The 21608-nt window shown below is 35.8% G+C and overlaps 1 protein-coding gene across 13 annotated transcripts in view; it reads right to left on the bottom strand.

Annotated features, from left to right (window-relative positions):
* Positions 1–21608, bottom strand: part of ADGRL2 (adhesion G protein-coupled receptor L2) — a 226445-nt gene that overhangs the window by 4230 nt on the left and 200607 nt on the right. For 7 of the 13 annotated variants that reach the window (XM_072648835.1, XM_072648841.1, XM_072648834.1 and 4 more), the window contains 5 exons: positions 9865–9956; positions 7806–7974; positions 4643–4771; positions 4089–4185; positions 1800–1928 (listed from right to left, as the gene is read on the bottom strand). In XM_072648835.1, coding sequence (XP_072504936.1) covers positions 1800–1928; positions 4089–4185; positions 4643–4771; positions 7806–7974; positions 9865–9956 — 616 coding nt within the window. Of the gene's footprint in view, positions 1–1463; positions 1546–1799; positions 1929–4088; positions 4186–4642; positions 4772–7805; positions 7975–9864; positions 9957–21608 lie in introns of all 13 variants that reach the window. The other 6 variants (XM_072648843.1, XM_072648839.1, XM_072648844.1 and 3 more) reach the window with 2 other exon arrangements.

Here is a 21608-nt window from a genome sequence, read left to right as displayed (position 1 = left end):
CTCTTTCTACACTTAAAGCTGCAGATTATCCTAGAAAACTCAACATTTCTTTAATCAAAAGGGTCTTTCCATTGTTGTTAAGAGAAAGTCAGGGGGACAAAAGGACAAAAAACACAAGTTTCTTGTGTTTTTAAAATAACTTTAGGAAAATTTACAAATCATTCTACATAATTGCATGATCCACATATAATAAATCAAACAAGATGGGAGCAGGCAGCCAAAATACCCATTTTTGGTTCTGATTAGGAGAATTTCATTGTTCTGAAATTTCATATATGCTTTAATTTTTCCTAAAAAGATTTACCAATACCAAGACATGTGGCATTCTTAAATGAGTGACATGTGGACCACATGCTAGTATTCATTTCCTCTAGGGAGGGCTTTTCTTTTCATCTCTGCTAAATAGATACACTATTAAGCTGGATCATACAGGAGGTGTTTTCTATGATATACTGCAGATTTAAGCACATTTTGACTGGTTTTGAAGAGGCAACATTTTCTGCCCAAGTTCAGGTAATTCACTTGAAGTCTTTTCCATAGCCTGTAGCAAGATTACTGTGGGAATGTAGAAATGATAAGTAAATTATTAAGCATTTTTTGCTTGGCGGTACTTCAGTTTTAAGCAGCAAATTATTTCAGCATTGAATATCCTCAATTATGATCAGCATTTGCTACAGACCTTTTATTATTAAGAAAAAGGCAGTACAGCACAGTAGTACTGTTTGAATTTGGGATCATTTTTAGTTGCAAATTGTGAACCACTTGCCCGCTGAGTCTACTTCATGACTGCTAGTAATGTTTTAATTGTGCCCATTAAAAATCATGCTGAAAAAATTTACATTTGATAGGCAAAGTTAAGTTTTACTCCCATACTTGTCTCTCTGTAGGTTGCTAGAGGAAAGCGTAAGGAAAAGTAAGAAAACAAGAGAATGAAAATAGAAACTGCAGTTAAGTTAAGAAGCGACTTAAAAGAAAAAAGGAGACAAAGTTTTGTGTTTTCTACATCTGCAAATATTAGGCTTGAGTCAAGATTATATCACACTAGCGGCAATTACATAGTAACTTTCAACAAAACTCTAACTAAACAGATACATTCAAGTTATGCCTTATTCTGCATATTAGAAAAAAAGCAAGTACTGGAAAACATAGTAATAATAGAAAGCAAGTTAGTGACAACCCCACCACCTCCACCCCAAGCACTTTATCTAAACTGTTCTAACATTAACTTTCAGCAAAAAAACCACAAAGTTTTCCCAAGGAAAACAACATCAACATCAACAGAACAGCAACAAGGAAACTAACATAAAGCTGCACTATACTATAGTTTGTTCATCCTCAATGCCGGATGTGGTTTCCCACACCTTGGCATCCAAATTGCCTTTATCATCTACTCAGCTCCATAAGCAGATTTTTCTCAGCAAGCTTTAGAGTCAACTGAACCTTATATTACATAGACATGATACCTCTAAGTGATATATATCTTGAAGATGGGCTCTCGGACCATGTGATGTCAGTCCTGTAATAGTATATTAAGATTTATGCCACCTGCGTTAAAAACATGGATAAGTATAGGTAAATATTCCTATGTCTCAGGCATTACTATAATATAGTGCAGTTTTAGAAGCCTGGCACAGGCAATACCATCATGTTTCTCAAGACTGAAAAATTCAAAATGCATTCTAAGGATATGAAAACTTGAGTTTCTATCTCAGAAAGAGGGGAAAATAGCAAAAAGGGAAGTTTTTGTTTAGGAGCAAAAAAAAAAACCAACTAGTTTTATTCAGTAAGTATAAGCACACCTGGTGAGTTAAATACAGGAGCAGAAGGGGCATTACATACAACTGTTTCAGCGAGCAGTGTGTTATAGGGATTGTTAGTGCCGTGGGGTCGAAGAAGAGGGTTTGTTAGTAGGTAATTGCCAGTCATCCCTAAAGCAAAGAAAAAAGAAAAAACAACCCATCAGTTTTCTTATTTTGGCCAGACGGCTTCATTAAAGCATCTTTCTGTATTGATAAATAACAACCAACACTTATTTATACAGCGCTTTGAAGCTGGCAAAGCGCTGCACACATATTAGCTCATTTAATAGCCCCAGGGGTAGGTTTCAGAGGCATCTGGGTCCTTGTTTAATGGCTGAAGAAACAAAGCTGAAGTAGTTTTAAGCGATTTGCTTATGGTCAAAAATCAAGTAAGTGTAAGAAGTGGATCTTGAACCCAGGCCTGGCCTCGCTAACTCCAAGTGTGGTGTATGTACTGCACCACATCTCTGTGGGTTAAGTTGTCACATGACATTCTTCAGGGACTTCCTGATTTTATTTGAACTAGTAACTTAAAGGAGAAAGGGAGAGGGCTGCTTTGTTGGCAATCCACAGGTGCTTTCTAAATCCCCAAAGTAAACACCTGCGAAAAATGACATTTACTAATTTATACAAAGCCTCAGATAAACAAGAAAGGCAACTGAATGCAGAGGGATCAACGCCATGTTTCAAGATGTTACTGCTTCATATTAAAAATGTTAACCACGGAGGACCCCGAATGGGGAATTTCAAACTTCATGAATTTACAGGTGTGGGGTTTATCCCTTATGAAAACATCTGTGTTAATACAAACTCAGGCAAAAGGGAAGAGGAAAACCAACTTTTACCAACAAATAGAGGGAAGGACATACTCTGCAAAAAGCCTCTCTTAGTACAAGCCCAAGCACACATGCAGAGAAACGAACCTCAATGCTTCTGTCTGGATGGATTAGATCATTCCCACATATGCAATCAGGCTAGGAGGCTCATGCTGACATTTTTTTCAACAATAAATACATGAATACCTCATTCCCTTTAAGATAGCTACTTTGATTAAACATTAACAAGCATAATAAACATACATCCTACTCATTTTAACTCACCATTTACAAACCTTCCAGTACTTTCTGACACATGAATTTAACATGGCTGGCCTAGCTTAAAACCACAACTGACCTCCAGTTGGCCTTACATGTCTACCCCTCTGCCCTCCCTTTGTCCCTCGCCCCCAATATTAATAGAAAGACTTGACAGAATAGTGACAAAAATTACATTCATGCCCCTTCTTGAATACATTAGTTTGGGCACCTCATTAAGATAAAATACAACTTAGGTTGTTTTCAGATGCACTGTACTGCAGCAAAATTGGTATTACCTGGATATTTTACACGTCCAAAGAGAGTGAAAATGTCACCTGAATTTTCATGCTAAATTTAAATTTATTAGGCTTTCATTCAGGCAAAAGCAAAAAAGTTATTATATTTTAAATATTTATGCTTTTATCCTACCGGAGTTATTTTATTCTAGATAGGAGAAATGTTTAGAGTTCAGTAGAGAATTCCTTTATTGACAGATTATGCTAATCTTATTTGATAGCGGCTTAATTTAAGTAACAATTAGATTGATTTATACCATAATTTCCTAAAGTTGCAATCTAGACGAATGCAGAAATACCAACTCAAACAGGAAAAAAACATTTTCATGTACTATCTCATGTATTTTAATTTTATTCCATATCAGGCAGGATTTACGGCAGCTCTGTTGTTAACATTTAAGTTTTGGTTTTTGAAAGAAACGTTCAAATAATAAGAACTTCACTAATTAGAATTGTCATTGTAAAAGTTGACATTGTTTAGTGGGAATAGTAATTAGGTTAATTACATCAATATTTTAGGAGGAAAACTTTTATAAATGTCTCTTGGTTAGAGAGGATGTCAATTTCATTTCGCTGGGAAAACATCATGTGAACTTATGTTCTCAATGATTTATTAGTTTCAGTGTTGGTCTTATTAATATGTTTTTAACAGTCAGGAACTATGCTCTTGCTTCCAATTTAAATTACTGATGGAAGTTATTTAAGTGTGCTTTCCATCAAATGGGATAAATGAACCTCAAGTAGTGAGATAAGTTGACTGAACAGGATTTTTACATTTTCTTATGAAACATGAAAATTGCTATCTTAAGAGGAAAAAAATATCGTTTACAAGTTTCCTCCAAGACAAGATTCTTTTAAACTGACAAATACTACAAAATTGCACTATCCTCAAATCGAAATCGTTCCAAGTAACTGACCTTGATTAAGCGTTGAAGTACTATTGATGTCACCTGAGATAAAAGAAGATTCTGACTGTTTTCTCACAGTGTCATTCCACATCCTTCTTATACGACTCTGTTGATGGAAAGCAAGAAGACAGAGATGTTATATTTTAGGCTCCATGCAGATTGTTTGCTTGAGGGCAGTCCACTAGGAACACACTGGTTTTTCCCTCATCCTGATCCTTTGGGGATTATCTGTTGCCACTGTTAAACATCTATGTTGCTTATGAGTTCAAATTTAAGAAGGTACATGCTCGTGCGTTGTGGGAAACTCAAGCTACCGATTTCCAGATAGATAAAAGACACTACAATTTCTTTGTCATAATAATAGGAAACTGCTGTTTGTAAAACTGATGTTTAAAAAGAAAACCTTAAAATGCACACAACCAAAACGGAGGGGGAAAAACACCAAGTATTTGCCATCTAGATCATTATAATGAGAAGACAATTAGTGCATCTGAACAGAACATGTCTCAGCAGACTTTCTATAAATAAGGTTAATTAAAAGATGCTGTCAAACTCTTTGTTACCTGTGTGCCAGAGGAATATCGAGCGCTAGTTCTCGTGGTTGATGCCTTCACTGAACTGTGGGGACTCTCAGTGGGTAGCCCACCACAGCAGTATGAATGTCGAAAGCACTTGCCATACTCCTTGCGTACCTGTAGTCGAATTAATGGTAAAACTGATCTAAGTGTCAGTCAAAGCACATTTACTTAATATTTACTATGTGTCAGGTACTGGGATAAAAGTAAATGAAAAACAAAGCAAAGCAAAAAAAAACAAATAAAAAAAAAAACAGTGCCTCCCCTCAAAGGGATTACATTCTAACTGGGGAGATCATATGCAAAAACCCTAGACATATATAAGATGGAGTGGATTGTTTAAAGGAGTTCCTTTCCTCAAGGAGTTTACGTCATAATGGGGGAGACAATACATACATATATTTAATACATAGTTAAATACAACACACATTTGATTTCCTACAAGATGATAGAGTATGGAAAACCACTATAGCAAAATATACATCTGTTAAAAATTAACTACATTCATCGTGCTAATGTAGCCTCAATACCAGCCAATCTAATGAATAGTCAATAGTTCCATTTACTAATCTAGCTATCACTGTCTTTAAAAAAAAATTTCTTTGCAAAAGCTGACCTTACTATCAAGTTTGCCTAATTATGTGTTATTTATTACATGCCAAGAAAACTCCTCTCTAGAATGAATGAAATTCAAACTTAGTGTCTCCTTTTTTCAGACACATTCAGTCAAATAGTAATTCAGTCATTTAAAGCTTCACAGTCTTTAGATTTTTCCATTTCAGGTCAACAAATAAATCTCTTTCCTCTATACCTTATGCATTTGCAGAGTTTTTCAGGTAACCTCTTCTTTTTAATGATATAACTACTCTGGAAAGAATAAAGATGCCACATGCTCTGGTATTTAATCTGCCATTAATTTGAGCGGAATGCTCTCCTCACTTTTTGACATTACCAGCTTTAACATTTAGTGAAGAAATGCGAAGATGTCCATTCTCCTCATTAGCACACAACAACAAAAATATTAATGCAATATATATTCATGCTAAAGGGCATTACCATATAATCTCTCTCTCTCCTCCTCTAAAGCCTCGATGAGTGAACTGATCAGAAAGTCATTAGGCTGAAGAGTGAAGTTTATGCTAAACTTTATTAAGAGAAGTCTATAACCACTGGTGGTTTAAGTGGCCACACCTGGAATTGTGGGATAGGAACTTAAAAAACGATCACTGCCAAAACAGAACCTGAATGTATGCGGTATGGTAAATCAGAACCAGTTTTGGGGAGTCCTATATTTTGATGCTGAAAAAGAGAATGACTTCCAAACAGAGGACACAAAGCGTTCTTAATAACTGTCTCCTGAATGACTGAACAGAGGAAGTGAATGAAATAAGCTAACAAGATGTAAAAAAAAAAAAAAAAAAAAAGCAATGCATCACCCCTTTTTATCACAAGGCTATGTTCATTCATCATGTCTAACACTTTTAACATTGTCACTTAAAATGTCACAGAGAAATATTAATGACCTCTTGTCCTTTTATCCTTAGTTCTATTTAATTATACTTATTATTATCAATAACAGTGAGGTTTGCTTTCAAGTCACTGAAGCAGTAAGAACTACGGCTCTCATAAAGTCACTTTATAGCAGATTCCTAAGAAACTATCCTTGTAGGAGTGTTGAAATTTAAAAAAAGAGACTTATGGGTAAATTTTCTAATAGATTGCAGAAATAATGTTCCAAAAACATGTTACACATTGATAACTTTTGTTCATATAATAACTCTTACATTTTTCTTTGAAAATGATACAAAGAATTTTACTCATTGTATCAACAAAGCTTTGACACCATGCTAATACCACCGAACAGCAAAAGAAGGTTCTGTGACCCAGAAATGGAGTTTTCTGTGGAACTTGCACCATGCATATGAACAGAAGAGGTCTGGCACCAAAGAAGAGTGTGGCTACAAGAAAATAAGCCACATATTTCAATCTCTGATTAGTAGAGAAAGATCCTAGAAACCAAAGTTAATTGATGCCAAGGCTAAACTTGTGGAAAATGAAAAGCTTTAGTTTTGTGTTCTTTTATCACCTAGGACACCTCCAGAAGAGTTTCTGAGCATTAATAGGCATTAACCGCTCAAAACTGCTTTATAACCAGGACAATAGCAATCACAATGGTATTTTGCCCAAATAATAACCTCCAGGGTTGGTTCTGCCTAATGCCTATATTGTTGTGAATGTACATTATCTGACAGCGTTGCACATTCCACTGTCATTAGCTCTAAATTATAGATTGTTCAAAACTGATGGAAGTAACAACACTATCATCTTGTCAGGACTGAAAACATAATAGTTTTCACTTTCACAATTCTATTTCTCTGTTCAATTTCGTGACCAACTTGTAATAACAAAATAAAAAGACGGCATTAGTTATGCAGACAGGGACAAGGTGACAGTCAGGGAAAAGCAGGGAAACTTTTATACCTTAAACAACAGCTTGGCTATTCTGACAGGTTTACATCTCCTCACCACAGATTAAGGTTTTTCATCTTTGACTATATTTTTGAATCATTTTGGCTGACTCCTCTTAATGTGAATCAGCACAAAATAAGATGTAAAAAGGTGGGATACCATTGGTTTTCTGGGCCTGTCAAGAGACACCACTAACTAATGACTTCATCTGCAGATCTGATGCTTTTAAACTGGTGGTGTCCTTCCTGCAGTTCCCTTCTTTCTTGGCTTTCTCTTCTGAGTCTCTGAAATACAATACTCTACTACAGTATAGTCTTTTTTTTTCTGCAAGGATTTTGGACTTTTGTTATGTCATGGATCCCTTTGGCAGGTTAGTAATGTCTTCAGAATCTTTCTTAGAATTTCTTTAAATGCAGAAAATTGAAACTCAACACGTTTCATGTACTTCCTGCTATCCCTTACCTTCAACATTTCTTGATTCATGAAGTTATTTTACATGTAAAGTCACCTAAATTTCCCACATATGTATGTACTTTTAACAATAATAAAATGTGAGGAAAATATTTTAGTTCACAAATGTTATCGTGCTTTAACTTAAATTTTCTCTCACACATCTACTCCTTGCCTACCATAATAGAATGGCCACATGAGGAGAGCCCTCCTGCATTTTTCCATCACTTACTTTCTTCTGAAGGGCACAGTGAAAGATGAAAATGAACACTCCCTGGAAGGCATTAAATACAGTGAAGAGATAAGCCATCACAACGGTCTCCTCATTGACGAAAAGCAGCCCAAAGGACCAGGTGAGGCCAAGAAGACACAGAAGGGCGAAAGCACCGAGGACCCAGGACCTGAAAGAAGAGAATGAATTTTTCTTTTTTCCAACAGGCCTGGCAGCAAACAGCCAGTTGCACATATGAATATTTACATTAATTTCAGTAGTTGCAGTTGACTTTGTCTATGTTCACATTCAAATTCAACAAGTCTTTGGCTTTAACCTTTCAGTGATTAAGAACTTCAGCCTCCCGTGAGAGCCGCATCAGCAGTTTTGGCTTTTTTCATAATTTCCAGAATGAACGAGATGTCAAAAGTATTTTAAACACAAAGGTGTAAAACAACCCCCAAATGACCTAATTTTTTTAATACAACTTTAGTAAAAGGAAATGGAGAATTCTTTGATTTCCCTTAGCCCTGTATGTTTTCTCTGTGGTGCTTTCAGAGGACACTGAATAATGTAACGCGGACAGAAAGAGGTTATATGGCAGATAAAGGCCTAGCATCTAAACTGGGGGGCTCTGATCAACTAAGCTCAGGTGAACCTAGAGTTCAGATCTATAGCATGAAGAAGCCTGGCTGAAATGTGACCAAAAGAAAAAAATGGGTACGACCACAAAATAAAATATTTTAGAGAGATTTCATCATGAATAGTTTAAGGAGAAAGGAATTATAGAGAACAGGACGGAATGAAGGGAATTTTAAGTCAGTGCATTCCATTGCTAACTAATGATCTTACTTGATAAATGGCTTATTATCTTCATAGCTAGAAAGCATTATAAGCAGAAAAGAGAAACAAAATTATTAGACAGAATTGAAATAGAAATTAATAAGAAAGCATTTATATATTTATATAAATCAGTCAAATTAAGAAATTCAAAATGCAGAGGCAAGCACTTTAAAAAAATAAAGGCATATAATAGTTAAAAAATACTACAGCAAATTAGACTATTTCCAAACTAATTATTAATTAAGGGTAATTCATGATATTGACCGAGTTTGCAAAAATATAATTCATGCCATAAATTTGTTAATGTAGGGTTCTACCTTACCCAGGTAAGTCCGTATTATAGTAGCCATCACAAACACGGTAATTACTGGTGTGGATGAGAAGACAGAAAGAGGAAAAGGAAGAAAAGAGAGAGATGCTAAAGATTAGCTCTCTCTCTTACCATGCAACATGCAATGAAGCTGATACTAACCTATCTGAGACATCTAAGTTTCCAATGTTACCCTTACTATAGATCTGCCATTTACAAAACATTTTTAAAAAATGATTCTTTTCCATAACCCTGATCTTCAACTGGAGTTATACCTTCACAGACTTTAAATAAAAAAGCCTCCCATTTGAAATAATATTCTTCATGTGCTTCTATAAGATGATTTAATGAAGCAACAGCTATCAATGTCTTGTTAATTACATAATACTGATCCCCCCTTCTCTTTGAGAGGGATATTGCTGTTTTTTTTAATTCAGCATTGAGATAAAGTAAACATTTGTTTAATTAGCATGAAAACAACAGATAATCTTCAAGTTAACAATAGTAATAGAGTCAATTCTCTTAGGAGAACAGGATTAGGAGGGGAAACTGCTTAGAATCCTTAAATCAAAAAGTCATTTAACAAAACAAACTCTACATAATCATATCAGCCATGCAAACAGGAACATCATTTTGAACTGCATTTTAAATGCAAATAAAATTACCACAGTGCTATGGAATTTCCATGGAGCCACTGGAAAAAAAATTTTTTCCTCTTGGCTCTAGCTCAAGACAGGGAATTATTATCTAATTTTGACCAATGCCTGTGACACGCCACAGTGTAACCCAAGCAGACCCATAAGGTTTGAGTCTTATTCACATCTATTGTTTTTAGGAGACAAAGTTCCATGTTCCTAGTGCTGGATCACTTCCTCCAGTCATCATGAGTTTATCGTTTGTATTCCAACTTAAACACAGAACACTTACTTAATGTTTTCCAACCTGCTAGAGTCGGGTTTCAAAGTGTTGGAGTGCTTCACCATTTTGCACAAAGTGATCACCAAGAAGATAAGATTCAGCTGTCAAAACAGATAAGAATGAAATTAAGTCTATTCCAAATTGAGGGGCTGAATAATGAAGATCTGGCAGATGTATTTAGGGGGCTGGATGAAAGGAAGCAAGCACAAAGATCAAATATACCACATACACTTAGGATATGATTGGTTCAATTTTATAACATGAGTACTGTGATGAATCTGTATTCATTACAACAAATGGACTGCACATGTCAATTAATTAACAAACATTTATTAAGTCCCTATCATGATACATAGGCCAAAAAAACCAAACCTCAAAAAACTACTTAATAAGCTTACTATCCTATCCCAAGTAGAAGCCACTATATAATACACACATGAATGTGCGTATATAATCAGACACACATATATGTAAATAAACACATACATTGAATAAGCCAGATGGTCATGTAGCCCAGCACACACATATTTATACACGAAATATAGTAATATATTACATATTGTAACATATAATTTCATATATTGTTTCAATTCAACAAATTAAGCCACTGACCACATACTTTGTCAGAACTGTTCTTAACACCAGGAAAAACAAATATCTATCAAACAAGAACATGGAGAATAATTCAATTCAACAAACCAATCTAGTTTATTAAGCACCTAGAGCAGTGCCAAGTATTATGTTAAGATCTGATTCAAAGAAAAAGTGAACTGATCCTTGTTCCAAAGAAACTTAGATTCAACTATATGTACATGTACACATATAATACAAACGACACACCCAAGTCACACAAGGTAATTCATTAGGAGCAGGGACACTAGCTTCTTCCGGATAAGTGAAGCAAGGCTTCAAAGTAAAGTGGCACTTCGGTTGAGCTTTGGATGGAGCTATGGATTTTTAGATGAGGGTAAAGCTAGGGATTCTCAGAGGTGAATGAGGGCCAGGAAAGAGTCTGGACAGAAAAGTGAGGGTACATCTCTTTTTCTTTTCTTTTGAAAAAGTCCTTTGTAAACCTTAAAAATCTCTACATAGCACTTTAATGTTCACCAAGTGGTATAATGCTAAGAATGACTATGCAAGGTGGGTGATGCAAATATGATTCACCATATTATAAAGAAAGTGAGAAGCTGGGTTTCTTTTGAGGTCTTAGTGGTTGTTCCTACAACAAAGTGATACACATATATTTTCAGTTGACAAATGATTCCTCCTACCTAGGAAAGAAAGACTTTGATTATCAAGTAGAAATTAATAAGTCTAACAGTGAAACCCTGAACATAATTCACACACACACACACACACACACACACACATACACACACACGACCAGAGGGTGGCTGGGAAGGGTAAAAGTTTGAGGACTTAGGTCTTGTGAACTGTGGGTGTGTGTGTTCATCCTTCACTTCCGAAGAAGACCATGCCATCAGAGAAATAATGACATGACTTGCACTTGACTTTGCTTTGAGTGAGGGAGGGCTATGTAGGCCACCAGCCTCACTTCTCCAGAGCCATCTGAATCCAGTGACCAGATATTCATCAGGATGACTGGAGATGACCCAGGATGAGGCAATTAGGGTTGTGACTTGCCCAAGGTCACACAGCTAGTGAGTGTCAAGGGTCTGAGGTGAGATTTGAACTCAGGTCCTCCTGACTCCTGAACTGGTACTCTATCCACTGCACCACCTAGCTAACATTATGAAAATGAAAATGCACTCCATCAATGGAGATTAACAACTCTTCTTTAACTTAGGGTATCAGAGTTAGCTGTGGTACCTCCAAGGTTAAGTTATTTGCTCATAGTCACATGGCTAATATGTGTCACAGGCTGGATCTGAATTCATATCTTCCTGAACCCATGGGTCACGTCAATCCATTATATGGATACATATGTATAAAGAGAATTGTACAATTATGCTAAATATATAGGTATATATGTTGAATTGAACATGAGCAGATATATTCACATTCAATTGGACATTTATAAGTGGTTTTGAAATAAGATTAAGCACATAAGTCAAATTATCAAGCTAAAGGCAACTATTCATAACTGTTAATAACATTTAGACATATAATCTTAACAATAAAATCAGGAAAAAAGTCTGTATTACTATAACATTTTCTGATTAAGTAAACTGAGATAAAGTTAATACTCTAAATTCTAACAGTCCAATGATTAGTTCTGTAACAGGGTACAAGTTACAACCACTAGAGCTCTCATGCCTCCTACCCCCCATTCCCCTAGCTTTCTAATGACTGTGCCACAGTACTGCCCATACGTAGAGAGCTCCCTCTGAAGAGAGAAAACGAGGTTCATGGGAATAGTTTGCATGTCTGCAGACAGCATTCCATCCACTGTTAATTACTTGAAGACAAAAGAGGTTCTTAAAAAAAGTTTTCTTTTTGTTAAATTAATTCCTTATATATTTATTCGTGCCAAAAAATGAAAAAAAATTAGCAACCTTATTACTGGATTATTCTGAAAGCAGCTTTGTTAAAATATTTATTCCTCTGAACTCCTTCTCAGAAAGCTATCCCCAATGAGTTATAATACGAGAGGTTAAAAATGAACGTGTGCAATTTCTGAGATTTTAACAACTGAGAGATTACACTTCTAGTATCATATCCCAAAATGTAACTAAAGTCAGTCTTGTGTGTGTATGTGTGTGTGTGTGTGTTTTTAATTTAAAATTTCCTTAGAGTCATATAAGGCAAGTAGGAATTTACGACTTGTGACACTATTATCCATTACTATGACACTGTTTATTCATCATGATCAAGAATGAGATAAAAGTTACTAAGATTTTAAAAGTTCTTGGGGAAGGGGGTGGAGGATAACCCTGCCCATTAGATAAGAAGGACATTATTTTATCTGCTGACCGTTATGTTTCATATTTCTAGTTTTGCAGACTTTCGTAACTATAGTAAAGACGTCCCAAGCTTTTTTAATTTGGTCTGAAGGGTTCAGACAAGCCACCTCTGGGTGCAGAGACATCCCAAGCTCTTCTCATGTCTTTCCTCACGCTTTCCTGAAACTTGTAAGCTCACGATGGTGCCTATTAACTGGAGCGTTGCTATTCAAAGATTTCTAAGCCAAAAATGTATGAAAGAAACTTTGCATCTGTGGCATAATAATTTTGGTTTTTATCTTACAGAAAACAGAAGGCTATGCTTCTATCTTAAATATTTTTAAATATTAGACAGTCTAGGAAACATATAATCCTTAGATAAAAAGCAGACATCAATACAAAAACATGGAAAAATAACTTAAGGAAAAATATTATTATTAATGGTTAGCATTTATACATTGCTTTAAGGCTTGCAAAAACCTTTACATGTGTTATCTCATTAAATCCTCTCAACAACCCAAGAAAGTAGGTATCATTATCATCCTCACTTTTTCAGATGAGGAAACTGAGGCAGAGAGTCGGATCAGAGCACATTTTAAGGTCACAAAACTATTGAACATCTGAGGGAAGATTCAAACTCAGATTTTCCTAATTCTGTCCCTCTAGTTTTCTCACACTTAAAGGACAAGTTACTTTAAGAAAAAAAAAGGTAAAATAGGCTGCAGGAAAATGGAAATAAGGAACTAAAATATAACTGTAGGAGATTGCAAACAACATTGGAGCTCAAATAGGTTGCTACTGACAGGTCAAGAAAACTGAAATGTGGTTTTCCTTAAGACCCATGCCCCTTGTATATATTAATAAGGGCTTGGAAAATATCTGGCGAATATTGAACAGACTGATGGAGCTAAGATTATTCCAAGTTTAGAAAATGAGTTTTAAAAGCAAGAAGGCCTAAGTAAGGGATTTCCCCACAAAGATCATAGATTTAAAGATGGGAGGGACTTCAAAAGGCCATCTATGCTAAACTCATCTTATGGTTCAGGAAACAGGCTATGTAAGGCTGAAGTGATTTTCTTATAGGTAGTAAGTATGAGATGGGTTATGAAGCTATCTATGACTCTTAACTAGAAGCAGTGATTTTTCCACTATACTCCTGAAAAAAAAAATATCAAGATGTCCAAGGGCATCTTTAATGTCTCTACTGGAAAAGTGAAACATCACTGTCCTCTATAAAGTGTGCTTTCTTCCATTCGTCTGATCTTTGCCCCGCTTTTGGTCTCAATGATAAGAGGGAAACATTTCCTAAATTAGCTCTTATTAACAGAAAAAACATAATCTGAGTATTGTAGAAATCACAGAAAAGGTTACAAAGAAAAAGGAGTCGTGTTTAAAGTTGGGAAACAAGTCTCTGGCAGATTTGATATATTTATCTACATCCCTATCTACACATATTCATGTGTATGTCTCAGTGGAAGAGGAGCTTCTGCCCACAATGGATAAGATTTCAAGTAGATAAAACCACATTAAAACTTAAGAGAGCTGAGATGTGCATTATCTGATATGTTCATAGGACATTCAGAACTGTAGGCCAGGATTTTCTCAGGCAGGCAAAAATTAAAGTGGTAAATCAAAAATTAACTGAGAGTTCTAAGCTGAATTGAGTTAATTTTAGCCAAACAATCCAATAAATATGATTAACATGAAGGTGGGACTTGAAATATAAATGAGGCACTGATAAGTGAACTATTCTTTACAGTCACAGTTAAAAAAGTGGTATTTATTCATTTTTAGTTAAATACTCATTAGGTAAATAGTATGGTAGAACCCAGTGGGCACTGGACAAGAGAAGCCACAAAAATTATTACAAAGGTTCAAAGGCTTAATAAACGCTGTCCTTGTCTTTGTGGACTTTATGATCTAATAGGCAGAGAAACATACACAATATAAATGTGTATATCATTCATGTGTTAACGTATGCAAAGACCTTTGCAAACCTTAAAGTGCTATAAGTATTATTACAAGGAGTGATGAGATGGAAAGGTCTTTACTAAAAAACAGATCAGGTATGGTTTCACAGAGAGGTAATATTTGAATCAGGCTTTCAAGTGAAGGCATGAATTTGAAATGGGAAAAAGAAGGTGGTGATTTTAAGAAAGGAGGAGAGAGGTAGCAAAGGCAAGGAGGTGGGTTAATAATAATCGCTAGCATTCAGATTGTTCCCTAAGGTTTATGAAGTGTTCCATGTAGATGTCTCATTTGATCCTCACAACAGCCCTGTGAAGTAGGTGCTTCTATTAGTCCCATTTTAAAGATGAGGAATCTGAGGCAAAGGCTGAGAGTCTGAGGAAAGATTAGAACACAAGTTTTCTTGATTCCAAGACCAACATTCAAGTTGCTGCATTACCTGGCTGGAAAGGAGTAGTATGAGAGAAGGCTATGAAGATAAGCTGTTGCTATGTTGTTGAAGGCTTTGAAAGTCCATCAAAGGAGAGATAATTTTACTTAATAGGCAATTTAGAGTTGACAGAGAAAGGCATGGCATGACATGACTAGTTCTGCCTCTACAAAGGAAAAATCAGTCTGGCAATACTATAGAAAGTGGGTTGGAAAAAAGGGAAGGTGAGATGATCTCTTAGAAGGTTATTAAATTGGACCAAGTAAGGAACGTCCATATTGGGAAGAGGTATTGGAAAAAAGAAAGGAAAGGATTTTAGAGATATCAAAGAATCACAGAATGTTTAAGTTGGAAGGGATCTCAGTGGACCACGGGCTCTTCTTGACTAACATGGCCAACATATGTCTTAATTAGATATGAGAAGTCATGAGTAGTCAAAGATAGCACCAAGGTTTCATACTTGGGAGACTGGGTTAAATAATAATATCAGTTGCAGAAATAAGGAGGTAAGAATAAGGACAGGATTATGGGAAAAGGTAAAAAGCTAGCCTCTTGGTATACTCAAGTGAGGCACTGTTGGGATACTCATAAAGGAGATGTTCCATAGGCTGTTGAAAATAGAGCATGGAGCTCAGGAGATACCTTAAGATTAGACACTTACACCTGAAAATCAAAACATATTTAAAGGAGTACAGTGTTCTCTTGAAAATTACCATCTTGTGGATGATTGTTAAACCCACGATATTGAATAAAATTGTTAAGGGAAAGGGAAAAGAAATATGGAATATCTGTTTTAAAGGAGGCTAGAGGAAAAAGGGTTTTGAGGAGAGCCACACAAAAAGAAGAATCAATCTGGCAGTATTTTATATTGGAAGGGAGAACAATGGATTTGAGGTCATGAAGACCAGAGTTCAAATCCTGACTCAGAAACTTTCTTGGTATGTGACCTTAAGCAAGTCACTTCTCATTTCTCGACCTGTTTCCTCATGTATAAAACAGGGATCATAACAGCCCCTACCTTCCAGCATTGTTGTAAGAACTAAATACAAGAAGTTGCCTTGTGAACTGGATGGAGAACTGGTCTCCAAAGCCAGGAAGTCTTGGGTTCAAATCCCACTTCTGACACTGACTGGATGTTTCAGCCAGAACAAATCTGTGTTGACCTCTCATTGCCTTAGGCAACACTTTAAAACTGCAAATTTCAGAGAAGGTACCAAACCCTACAGGAAGAGGGAGTTTCCTCACTTGGTAGTTCCTATGCCAATGAACTTATATATCCAGTACATGGTGGTGTTTGTTTGTCCTTTATGCTCAAAGAGGACCTTGATATCATGGAGGTGATGCCATGACACGCAAGTGAATTGGATTTAAGTGAGGAAGGGCTATGCAAAATCACCAGCCTTACTTTCTTCTCCATAGCCATCTGGATCCAGTAGCCAGTTACACATCAGGACGACTGGAGATGGCCCCAGATGCCATGAAAGACCTTGGCCTTTTAAAGCTAAGGTCTTTAGCAGGTTATATTTAAGGCACTTTGCAAACCTTAAGCACTGTTTAAAAAGAAGCTCTTATTAGCATTATTACTTTTGAATAGCAACAAATATGGTGCAATGTGAGGAAGTTAATTTGGTGTGTATCCACCTTAGGGAAAGGTTGAATAAAGCTTAATGGGAGAGAGAATTTGAACTAAGCTATAAAAAAGGAGTTAAAGATTGTAGATGCCTTGGAATGGGACAGAATACAAGCAAAATGTTTGCATACACTCATAGATCTAACTCCTTTAGTTTGCAGGAAGAGCTGCTATGTTTTGTAGCTTTTGACCTAATGAAACAGATGCTATTTTTAAAAAGGTCAAGTTTTTAAAAAAAACTTCATCTGTGGCTGCTGCCTGGTTTGCCAACTGCCAGGATGCCCTAGCATTCCACATATGATAAGCTCAGGAAGCTAAACTGTTATACAACTCTGGATCATTTCTTGCATTCACCTTTTTCAAGTTCCTCAACTGTTCTCTACTATATATTTCCCTGCCATACTGTACAAAGTAGAATGCTATTTTACCCTGGATTCCTTCTAGATGGATGGAAATGTTTTCTTGCCATTTAATAATCTGAATAATTCCACTTCAATTCTATCAAATAAGCATTTATTATACATGTACTATATATACTATAAACACACACAGACTACACCTGTATTTCTTATACACCTACTATGTCAAGGACACTGTGCTATGTGCTAAGTGCAGACCCTGTCTTTAAAGAGCTTAAATTTAAATGGCTTATCTGTTGAGATGAAATGGTAATTTGGTTATCTCACTGGTAAAATACTCTCTAGTATATTTTTTATAAACTGGAAATATGAAATACTTCTAGAAACAAGATTAGTTGTTTTAAGGAGATACGGTGAAAAATTTTTGATTTAAAAATAAACTTTGGTTGAAAAAAACATCAGCCTTAATTTTCCTCATCTATTACATAAAGATGAAACATAATGAAATGATCACTAAGGTTGACTATAACTCAAATTCCATGATTTTATGGCTCTTGAAGGGAGCAGTAAGTACAAAATTTGGCAATAATAATGCCATTTTGCAAAAGTCCAATCAGGCAGGACATTGTGCATCATTCTTGTCTTCAAAGAACAAGAAAAACTAGGGTGAAGATGAATATACCTATAATTTAAAAAGATGTGAAAAGTGAGACAATTTGACATACAAAGAAAAAAGAAATGGCTTAAATACACATAGTGTTTAAAGGAGCAGATCTGAATGACAAACTGATTATTTCTGAAGGTAACATTTAATTTCAACAATTAAATTTTAACAATTAAAATAAGGATTTTTTCCTAGAAATCAAGATGAGTTTTTAGTCAGTCAGCTGGTCAAGAAATACTTATTAAGCACCTACTATGTGCCAAACATGTGCTAATTGCTGGGAATACAGAGAAAGGCAAAAGGACAGTTTCTACTAAAGGATTTCACATTCTGATAGGGGAATCAACGTGCAAAAAACTATGTACAAACCATACAAATAGGATAAAATGGAGAAATTCAACAGAAGAAAGGCATGAGGGGAGGTTGGTTAGGAAAGGATTCTTGCAGAAGGTGGGTGTTAACTGAGACTTGGGATCTGTGAACACAGGGAATTTCTTTTGTTTCTCTCTAGATGCTTAGCATGTTGCCTGACACATGGTAGGTGCTTAATAAATGTTTAGTTTTGCTCTCTTTTCCCTCTTTTCTGCTGCCTTTTTCTAAGGGTTGTTCCTCTGAGAGAGGAATATTGAGGAATGCACTGAGAAATATTAAGTGATAGTTAAAAAAATGTCAATAAAAATTTATTGGAAGAAAAAAGTAAATGATTTTAACCATGGAAGAAACACAGTATTGACAGATACCAGAATCCCAAGACTCTTAACCTTCTTATAATCACAGAATGATAGAGATTTAGAGTTAAAATGAACCTTCCAGGTCTTACCATCCAGCCACACCACTTTATGGTTGAGGGAACTAAGCATAGAGAGATTAAGTAACTTCGTAAGGTCACACAGGTAATAAGTGGCACAACTGAAATCAAATGCACTGCCTCTGACTCCCTGTTCTATTCAACATCTTATCAATAGTGTGGTACACAGGACCGAATATAATGTTCCAAAAGTTGCTGGACCAAAGCAGAGTTAACATAGAGTATTGCCTCCCTAGTCCTGGAAACTATTTTTTTCTGAATTCAGTCCAAAATTGTACTGGCTTTTTTGGCTGCCATAATATACAGCTGACCTATATTGAGCTTTTGATGCCCCACAACAGTCAAGATTTTTCTTAAGGCAAACTGATTTCTGGCCATATCTCTTCTCTCTTGCTCCGGTAAAGTGATTTTTTAAATCCAATTTAAGACCACAGGCATACTAGACTTGTAATTTCATTAGTATAGAGAACTTCCCAGGAGCAGATGCAATGTAGACCTGCTTCTACTCTCCAAATGAGACAGTTGCCCAGGGCTCTGAAGAGGTTTAGTGACTTGCCTAGGATGACACAGCTAATATGCATCGTGGAGGTCTTTTTGGTTCTAAGGTCAGTTCTCTACAACATCATGCTGTCTCAAGACTGTACATGCATTTCTTTTAAATTCCATCATGTTCAATTCTGCCTGAAGAATATGGCTATCTACTTCCGTCTAGATTCTGACTGTCACCAGATATGTTAGCAGTCATTTCCAGATTGCTTTCATTTACAGATTTGGTAAGCGTGCTGTCATTTACCTTTATCCAAGTCATTGATAAAAACATTAAGTACCCCAGAGCCAAGCACAGATCCTAGGGCCAGTCCAGTAGAAACTTTCTTCTAATTATCACAAATCATTAAATACTTTTGGCTACATATTAAATTATATTAATGATACATATATTAAAATTTTAACATATTTCTATATTAATAAAAGTAAATTAAAATATTAAATATAATCAATAATTATTTTTGGCCACTCAATTATAATATTAAAGCCTAAAAGATGCTTTGCTAAAATACAGGCAAACTATATGATTAGTATCTCCCAATCTACTGATCTAGTAAAAAAAAAAAAAAAAAAAAAAAAGCTGTAATACAATTCTGAATTTGAAGTTAGGAAGACCTGAGTTCAAATTTCTGATATTCACTAGCTATGTGATCCTGGGCAAGTCACTTAACCTCTCAACCTCAGCTCTCTCATCTGTAAAAACAGGGATAATAACAGCCTCTATTTAACAGGGCTATATGGGTCAAAGGATATAAAATAAATGAAGGCACTTCATAAACCTTAAAGCTAGCAATTATTGTTCATTTTCAGTCTGGCATGATTTGATCTGGATAAAGTCATGCAAAGTTCTTTCTCATCACCAATTTCTTAACCTCCCCTCTCATGATACACTAGAGAATTCTGCCAGGAACTTCATTAAGTCAAGGTAAGACTGACTTCAAGATTTCAGATTCCTCTCTCTTCCTGTTTGAAAATCGAAGCAACATTTGTCCTTTTCTAGTACTTCAACAGCCATCCTATTCTCCAAAATTGGTGGTTATGATTATTATCAAGACATGATTCAATTATCTTTCCACCACTGATCATGGCTTGGCTGTCACCTCCACCAATTGGTCGCCATTGGTGAAGTTTATCTGGTTTGGAGAACCTGAGCTCTTTAAGTGTAGCTAAGTTTTCTTTTATTCCTAGAGATTCTTAGGTATCAATCCCTATTAACCACTTTACTTCTGTCCTTTATAAGCCCTGGCAGCGAAACAGCAAAATCAGAGTTGCATAGATCTAGTTTGTCTTACCCAGTTTTTATTGCTCCTACTAGCCTCCCTAATTTTATTTTTCCTGGTTCCATACCTCTGTCACCAGTACTTCAAAAATGGTAATGGTATCAAACTTTGAATGTCTGTTTTATTTCCCATGCTCCAATGTTTAGAGTTAAAAAACAAACAAAAACCACAGCCTTTATTGGCTCTCTTTCCATTAGACCAGGGATTCTTAACTTTGGAGTCCACACAGACATGCCAAGGGGTCCATGGAAAGATTTCAGGGAAGGTCCACAGGACTGGACAGGGAAAAAAAATCTTTATTTTAATTGATATCTAACTGAACTTGAACAATCACTGTAACTGTCAATTATTTTTAAAAAGATTATTTTCAGAAACGAATGGACTCCATGGCACCAAAAAAAAAATTAAGAACTCGACCCCTTCCAGACTATTCTTTCTCCCTTCTTATTTTGATGCCTGTCTTCCAGCTCTTTTTCTTTTTTAGTCTGACTTCCAAGAATACAAATTACCGTATCTAATAAAAATCACATTCACCAACCTAAGGGTGCAAAGAACAGAATGTGAGAAAAATGAATCAAATATAGGATTTATGACATGAATCAGGATCAACATTCTATAAGAGGTGGTTAATGTTGTCATGACTGCCCTTGTTTTTAGAATATAGAAAGTACAAGTGGTCAAAGGATTCCTATCAGGAATTAGCAAAGGTTTACTTTCCTCATTCTGCTCCAAATCCTTCCCTATCTTGGAGACACATCAAAGAGCTAAAATGGATTGTTCCCTCAAACTGAAAGGGAGGAAATGAGGAAAGGAGGGAGTAGGGGAAGAGAATGTATTAGATGTAGAGTTTTCATTAAAGGGAAAGGTAGCTAACTGTCAAAACTTCAAGTAACAATTTAAAAACATCTCCAGGTAAAGCCCCAATTCTCTACTTTTTGTATTTATAGATTGAAAAGGATAACTTGTATAGATAATGACAAGTAACACAATAGTGTTTTGTTTTCTAATGAATTAGTATGCTTCCCTCCCCCTTTTTCTTTAGGGGCACAGGTGGGGAGGAAAATGACCAGACCTGTCTTTCCATCAGTGTAGAGAGCTGTTAATCTAGAAATACTCTACACCTGTGTTCAGAGTTAACTAAGACTTTAAAGTGACTTGGCCAGGG

The sequence above is a fragment of the Notamacropus eugenii genome, chromosome 2, assembly GCF_028372415.1.
Source record: "Notamacropus eugenii isolate mMacEug1 chromosome 2, mMacEug1.pri_v2, whole genome shotgun sequence".
NCBI classification, from domain to species: Eukaryota; Metazoa; Chordata; class Mammalia; order Diprotodontia; family Macropodidae; genus Notamacropus; species Notamacropus eugenii.
This window is presented reverse-complemented; position numbering and strand designations above follow the sequence as displayed.